This window comes from Alligator mississippiensis, chromosome 5, assembly GCF_030867095.1.
Source record: "Alligator mississippiensis isolate rAllMis1 chromosome 5, rAllMis1, whole genome shotgun sequence".
NCBI lineage: Eukaryota > Metazoa > Chordata > Crocodylia > Alligatoridae > Alligator > Alligator mississippiensis.
Genome location: NC_081828.1, coordinates 220665120 through 220673119, shown reverse-complemented (window position 1 = coordinate 220673119; position 8000 = coordinate 220665120). Strand labels below are relative to the sequence as shown.

Sequence of the window (8000 nt, the reverse complement as noted above, 5' to 3'; positions counted from 1 at the left end):
TTCCCCACTGCCCCCACCCAAAGCGCTTCACTGAGGCACTGCTAGGGCCTGCTCGGTGGACAGACATGAGGAAAGTGCACAGGATACAAAGGAACAAAGTGTTTATTGTTAAAAGCTTTTTCTACGAATCACTCTGCATCATACAACAAAGATATGGTGGCTACAGAGTAGAGAGAGCCGTGCTCTCTCGTACACACACACACACACCCACCCACACACTTACCCACACACAATTTTTTCTATGGAGTTCCATTCCTGGACACGGTTGGCAAAGCCGCTTGTGGCACAAGATCTGATGGGACAGAAACATCTCACTGAACAACAGAGCAGCTACAGACAGTAGGGAGGGGTCGCTTCAGGAACACGGAGCCTCCTTTCCCTGCACGGTCTCCCACAGCCCAGGGAGGGGCTCTCACCAGGAAATCCTGACTGGCCAGTGTCGGCAGAATTGGGAGCCCCAGCACAGACACCTCGACGGCTGCCCCAGTGTTGCCCTCCAGCCCCATCCTCGTGGGTTTGAACGAGGCACTGGTGCAGGTGTGTTTGTCTGCACCAGAGCTGCAAACGCTGCTGTGTGGCTCAGCAAAGCCAGCATCAGTATTGGTGGGAAACTTCCTGAATACAAATGAAGTTTTCCATAGACCTGTAGGCTGGGCCTCCACCTGCCCATTTCCCAGGCTATACAGCAGTTACCAGACTGGCCGTCGTGCTCACTTGCTCTCTCTATTCACTTGAGTATGTGCTCACGTGTGCGTGCACACACACACACACACACTCACTCACTCACTCTATTGCATCACATGGACTCTGCTATACCCACATAATACTCCACACATTACGCTGTGCTATGACTTATGGCACTTCAAGGGCTCTCTGCTCCATCTCCTCCCATTGATGTATTCTGTGCTGCAGGTCACTGACCACATGTGGTCCCCTCCTGCAGTTCCCAGGCAGCTCTCACTCCCATTCCTCAACCATTGGTCAAAAGCAGCAGTGGTAAAAGACTGCTTGAAACCTGCCACTTCAACCCATCCTCAGCCCCAGGACACAACTTCTCCATCCCCAGCCTGGCACTTGACAGGGCTTTACTTCCCCAGCACTGTCTCCTGGGTCTTAACTATGACCCAGAGGCCTGCACATCATATATTGACCTTCCTTCTCTGGCATGGGATAGACCTCTTGTTGCAACATTCATTGGTTGCTACTGGACAACTGGTGAATCCTCAGCCTCGCTAAACCTCCTCCGTGCCTGAAGTGAAAGCCAGCTCGTGTTGAGCTCAAACCAGGTTTATTATTCAGAGTCTTCCAAGGTGACAAGGTAGCCAAGTCCCTCCACCTTCTGCCAGTGCCCGGCGGTGCAGGTGCGGCCCTGCACCTCCCAGTGGTGCTCCTTTGCTGTTCCTTGCGGGCAATTGCCCACATTGCCAATAACCCTAGCTCCGGCTCCTGGCTGCGCAGTTGGAGCAGGGACAGTTTCTGTTTCTAGGGGACTGCATTCCAGACCTGCCCTTTCACTGCTCCCAAACATGACAGGCACAAACTCCCAAACCCCATTTACCCAAGGGAAACAGCCATCAGCCACTCCTAAGGATAACTTGGGGAAGAGCAATCGTGGTGTATATAAGGCCCAGGGGAGGGTGACCACTATGATAAAACAGCCCTGGCAGGGCACATTTCCGGGGTACGTTTGAGCTTGTATCTGGCACCTGTACAGTACGCTGCCGTGGAAGTAAGCGTCCGCGTGATGCTGCGGCAGTTCCCCTGGGTGGTTGCACTGTTAAAGGAGGTTCTAAAGCAGATGTGTTCAGTTCCAGCTGGAAGTCAGTCAAGCTTCTACAAGCAGCAAGGGCTTCATGCCGACCCCAGCAGCACCCCTCAGCGGGGATGTGTGGCACTGCTGGGAGAGTTCCTTAATTGAAGTACTCTGGGTCCACGTGCTGTCGTCCCAGCCCCAAGGCCTGGCCCTGCCTTTTCTCTGACATCCCCCCAGGATACTTCTGCATGTCTTATTCCTGGAAACTGAGCCAATCCTCTGAATGTAGCTGCTCGATTTACCACATACAGAAAAGAGCTTTTACACTGGACAGCATGCACACAACTGACACAGCAGCCTAATAAATATGGAAGCACAGTAGCAGATGACCCAATCCGGTTCCCTTCAGAAAAGTTTGCCTGTGGTCAGGTTAAAAGTCCTACAGTAAGTGAGATCTAAATGGTCTTTGCTCCCCAGCACCTCATTAGTCCCCGTGTCAGACTGTGGCATTGGCACGGTGCAAGGACTGCAAAAGCCTCACCAAAGCGCTGAGGCACCAGCCCTTCTCACAATGGAAGGCCTTGCTGCCCAGGACACAGTGATCTGCAGCAAGGTTCTCGCATGAGTCTCAGCTGCAAGTCAAGTGCCTCCGCCGCTCTCGATACAGTGGGCAGAGCAAACACTGACTGCAGAAAAGGTGCATGGACTGGGCAGGAGAAACCCGGAAGGTCACCAGAGAAGGATGAGTTGTTACTGGGGGAGACCTGTGAGGACATCGGGGGCAGAGAGGGCAACATGGAGAGAAAATGTACCATGGAGTACAGCCGTGACAAACCAGGCATGCCGCTCCTTGTGCGAGATCGAGGAGGCAGTGGTGGTGAAGACGCAGGCATCTGACCTTTGTGCCTCCCGGCAGCCTCAGGGAAAGGAGAGCCACAGCCCCACTCTGCCATGCTGCAACATTGCTCAGCTAGGACTTGGCAGCACCTCAGGACCCAGAATCCTTTGCTTGAGCACTGGTCCCTAATGAGAAGCCAAGCGCAGAAGAGCAGCAGAGACACTGGGTGTCTGACGCACCAGCTTCTGCTAATGCCAGGTGACTGGCGCATCAGCCTTCCACTGGCACCTGGTACTTCAAAGTGGTTCCCAACAAAGAACCTCTGGTTTCTCCAGCTTTCCCAGAATGCAGCTGGCTCTAGCGGTGCTGCTGCCAAGGACGCCTGGGGTCCTGATCCGAATCGGTGCTCTTCCTCTCCATACAGAGCACTGCGTCATCTCTGCGAGCTCCTGGCCTGCCTTGTGGCAGTTTTTCTCAGGCTTTCATGTGGGGGGGCAGATCTTGCAGAAGACGTGGCCGGGCCGTACCTTGCTATTTGTGATGCTTTGTCATTTAATTCCTCCTTGTTCGCCTTCTCCAGGGTGAGGTAGCCCTGGCACTGCTCTGGCTGGCAGGGTGGTGTGTTTCAGTCGCTGAAGGATTTCACAGCTGGGCAAGGGAACATTCTGCTCAATCCTAAGGACTTGCTGGTGCTGAATGCTGGAAAGGGTCTCAGCTCCTAGCTGGAACCATGTCTTTATTTCTCTGTATTCATGGTTTTCTGTACCCCTCATGCTAACCCCCTGCCCATAACTCTGGTATAGTCAGTCCATTGTGGTTGCTGTATGGTGCTGAACTTCCCACTACAACTTAATGATGCAAGTGGATGGATGAACCTGTAGTTTCATTGCTGGGACACTGTATGGGGACAGGGATTGGATGCCCTCTCTGGCCAAAGATGGTTGGAGATGCCTGCGCTGGCAGGATTCTCAAGGGTCGCTCTACAGCTGGTGTTCGGACTGGTGTTACTATGGCACGTTCTTGTCCAGTCACTAAGCAGGTCCGTGTGTAACAGTGAGCTAAGTAACACGGAGAAGTCCCCCAGCACGGTGCCAGTGGGGTTTCGTGAGTGGTGTTTATGTGTTACGCACTCCCAGAGACTGTTCCAGTTCCTGCCGGCGCTGCTGGATCTGGAGAATAAAAAGAGGAAGCTGCATAGCTCTGGATATCAATGTCACAGCCTGCCGGCAGGAGGGTCCATGCTGCCCATACCCACTGAGCCCATGTGTACAGCTGCATCCCCTCCTTACCTTGCAGTAGAAGTATCTGCTCACAGCCTCTTGGGACCAGGGCTCATGATAAAATTCAGCTCTCCGTTCCTCCTCAGGGTTCCCAACCACATCTGTCATCACCTATGGAAACGGGCACAGATTTCTTACAGAGCTCTAACAACCAGCCCATGAGGGGTCCATGCACCCTCCACCGGCAGCATCACGTGGTTTGGATCTCAGCTCCAGCACCTGCACTCCAGTGCTGCCTTTATCCCACATCCAGTCCTCCCTGCAGACCGACCCCGTTCCCACAGGGAGAGGAGCACAGAGACCAACAAGGCTGGGAGAGGCTGAGGACTCAGAATCGGCAGGATATGTAATAAATCCTTACACAAGATAAACAGAAAACAACACCTAAATCCCCTAAAATAGCCCTATATGCAGAAATGACCTAAGGCAACTGGCACTGTAATCCTCTCCTGGCTGAGCCATTCGCTCAGGGATGTGAGCCACAAAACACACTGCCTCTTTCAACCTATACTCTGCAATACATGCATCTTTCTGATGAGGTAAAATACATAATTAGCAACATGTATGTGGTCCAGGATTAGGGATGCTACTGGAAAGTGTCAAAGGAGTTTTCACCTATTGGGCTTGTGCCAAACTAAGCAGGAACTTGTAGGGCATCTGAAATATTCATCAGTCACCCAGGGTTGCCATTTCCACTCTGATCCTAGGATGTTTTGAAGTGTCCTGTTCTTGTCACATGTTTTGTATAAAGGGACTTTTATTTCTCACTGTTCAGCCTAATCTAAGATGCAGGCTCTTCAGCTCAGATGCTGCTTCTCTTCCATACCTTTGAGATGCCCAACACACTTGTGGATGTACTATAAATCATCATCATCATCATCATCATCACTATGATAACCTTAAAGGTTATCAAAGGTTTTGTGAAGGACTGTCCATAAAAAGGTCAGCATATCCTGTAATAGTCTCACTAATAACTGAAAATCTTATCCAAAACTCAAGAATCATTGCAAATCTTACCTAAAACACAAAGTGGGAGAAATCTCATGGCTTCAGCAATGTGACTGTCTTTTTGGTAAGTGATCATTTGGGGGCAGAGTGCAAAGTGTGAAACTCAGAAAGGAAAATATTATTGCATAGTGATTTGGACTTTCCTTTTTCACTGTCCTGACAAGCAAATGAACTTTTTAACTTCCTGATGTTTCTGCGTTTAAATTGGCAGCCTCAAGACTGCAGTAAGAAAACATTTGCCATTTAATCTGCTTGTTTATTCTGTAAAAGAAATGAGAAGGAAGAACTAACAAACAGGAAAGCTGTACTGTGGCACTTCAGGGTCACATAGCTGCATTTTATGTGATTTCATTAGGTTTCATTTTACTGCAAGACAGCCCCAGTTCATCCTGCCACCCAAACCTCATCATCTGATCACAAGTTTAGCTATCACCTCCTTGCAGGCAACACAAATATGCATCCACAATCTGCAAAGGAGGCAAAGTATCTGTATTTCTGTGAATTATTATAATTCATTATTGCAGTGAATCAGCAGCTAGAATTCCCCACCAAGGACTAGGGGTCCACTGTACTGCAGATAGGCAGACAGGAAATAAAAGACCCAAAGCCAGGACATCCTAGATGGACAAAAATAATGAGAGTTTCCATTATAAACATTGCTCAGCTCTTATCTTCTACCTCGACCGTCTAACAAAATGTGAGTTTTGTACACACTGGCAGAGGTGAGTCTCAAAGGGCAGGGAGGGATTAGACAGATGATAAAGTAATGGCTCTGTGGTAATGAACCTTCCCCACGCTCACAGTGCTCCAAGAGGTGAAACAATATTATTTAACCAAAGCGATGTGAATCACACGGGTTAGAACAAACAAGAACTACTACTTGAGATCAACATGAATGGTGGCCGCTTCTCATATGACCCATGGAACTATGTGGTTGGAGCCCTACCCCCCTGACCTCCTCTCCCCCTCCCAAAATCTCCACTCACCTTGAGATCCCGACTCTGGGACCGGAGGAGGTCCTGGATGTACCCTTTGGGGTCTTTGGAGAAGCTCAACATGAAGTCACGTTGTATCTTTAACTGATTTATGGATTCGATTGTCTCGTGAATCTGAAAGCAGGAAAAATTAGATGGGTGCCCTTTTACTGAAGACTTCCCAAGTGCCAGGAACTCAGGGGCCAGCCCCGGCCACCAATCTGTTCCTCATACAAGATACAGACCTGGCAGTGTGACCACTAGGGATTATGAAGGGCCCCACGGCACCTTTCTTCAGAGTGGGGTTGCTAACCCCGATAGCCTGGCCATGTTCTGCTCTCCTACGTACAGTTTGACTATTGTGCAGGATCTTCCTCCCTTCACATCTTCAGCCCTGCATAGGGTGAAGTATACAGTGTCAAGGGGCCAGCTTGTTGCCCTGGAGGGTACAAGGAATTCTCTGTTTCCACTTTGCCAGGCCTGGGTGCGAGGTGCCATGCAAGCCTGTCATTAGAACAGGCCCCAGGTTAGGAGATCATGGGAGCTTGTATTCTGGCAGGACCTGGAGTGCTACTGACTCTAATGCATGTTACTTTTGTCCTGCTGCTTGCCTTGATCAGGTCCAAGACCAAACACTTATACCAGCTGATGCAGGGGCCAAAACCTGCTGGCCTTTCTTGCGAGAGCAGGCACCTGGAGTCAGCAGAACTACTCATGTGCCAGGAGCAGCATAATGTTTTACTAAGAGGTTGGACAGTAGATCTGTATGGGGTGGTTTGGATAGGGATGTTCCTGTCTCAAGCACTAGTTGTGACCTCTGCAGGTCCTTTCCAGCCCCACTTCTCTAGGACTGATATGGCACAAGAAACAGCCAACAGACTAGAAGGGCTTACAGAGGAGTCATCGGGGCTTTAGAGACAGCGTCAAGATAATCTGCTGTAACAGAAGGAAGGAGGAGGCCTCTAGTGAGCACTCAGGGCAATGTAACCAGCATGAATGGCAGAATGGAGCATATTCAGTGGAAAGCAAGTTGTTGGGTCATGTGGTCAAGGGGTTTCTGATATGCAGCCCCTTCAATATTCACTGATCTATGGACATCAAAACCTGAAGGGTCTACCAGATCATGGTCCAATGGTGCTGGATCTCTGGCCTGTGGAGCTGAGGCAGCTTGTGGGGCTCTCTACAGCTCCAGAACTTTGGCAGCAGGGGAGCGGTGGCAATTAATGCTGCCACTGCTGCCCCACTGCCAAACTCCCAAGCCCTGTGGCCAGAAGAAATGGCCCATATGCTGGATCAGGCCAGCACACAGAGCCCAATCCAGGGTGCGTGGGGATGGGGATGGGAACAGGACAGCGAGCCTGATCCGACATGTGCAGGGCCAGGGTTTAATCCATGGTGCATGGAGCTGGGACCAGGGCTCCATCCAGCATATGTGGAACCAAGGCCAGAGAAACAGACCTGACCTGGTGTGTGCAGGGCTGGAGGAACAGGCCTGATCTGGTGCACGGGGCTGAAACTACATGTCAGATCACACCTATGTACTGATCCCATGCTGAATCTGGCCCGTGGGCTGATCCTGTACACCAGATCTGGCCACAGATGGACCCTGCACGACTTCTTCAGCCTGCAGCCCAAGATGTTTGGGCACCGCTGACCTGGTCCAGTGGTTCCCAACCTTTTTGGCTCAAGCCCCCTTTGGAAAATACCAGCTCTTTGGTCTCTTTTGTTTGACTACAGAACAGTAACAGAGTGATTCTTCTGTTGCAAGGAGCACAGGAAGACCACAGAGGGTCAGAACAGGGTGGCCCAATTTCAGAGCATTTGGGGCTGCGCATTGCACAGGTCACCACCCCAGCACCACAGGGGCTGCACTGGCTCCCCAGGACCTGTGCTGCATGCACCCTCTCCCCCACCACGAGCCCCACCGCACTGCTGCTGTACGAGCCCCCACACTGCCACTACTACATGGGCAATCCCCCCTGCTGCCATGCAAGCAACACGAATGGCCCCTGACCCCGCTGCTGGTGCTGCTGAGCTCACTGGACCTCCTACTGTGCTGTCCTGCCGTAGAGCTGCAGCAGTGGTGGTTACGGGAAGGGGAGCCCAGGGGTATACGCTATTCCCTTGCAGGCCATGTGCTCCTAGCG

General features: G+C 51.3%; 1 protein-coding gene across 5 annotated transcripts in view; it reads right to left on the bottom strand.

Moving 5' to 3' along the window:
- Nucleotides 1-84: 84 nt before the first annotated feature.
- Nucleotides 85-8000, bottom strand: part of SMARCD3 (SWI/SNF related, matrix associated, actin dependent regulator of chromatin, subfamily d, member 3) — a 99412-nt gene continuing 91496 nt past the window's right edge. For all 5 annotated transcript variants that reach the window (XM_019499009.2, XM_014604431.3, XM_019499008.2 and 2 more), the window contains 3 exons: nt 5866-5988; nt 3881-3982; nt 85-3760 (listed from right to left, as the gene is read on the bottom strand). In XM_019499009.2, the coding sequence (XP_019354554.1) occupies nt 3707-3760; nt 3881-3982; nt 5866-5988 (279 nt within the window). In that variant the 3' untranslated portion in view covers nt 85-3706. The remainder of the gene's footprint in view (nt 3761-3880; nt 3983-5865; nt 5989-8000) is intronic.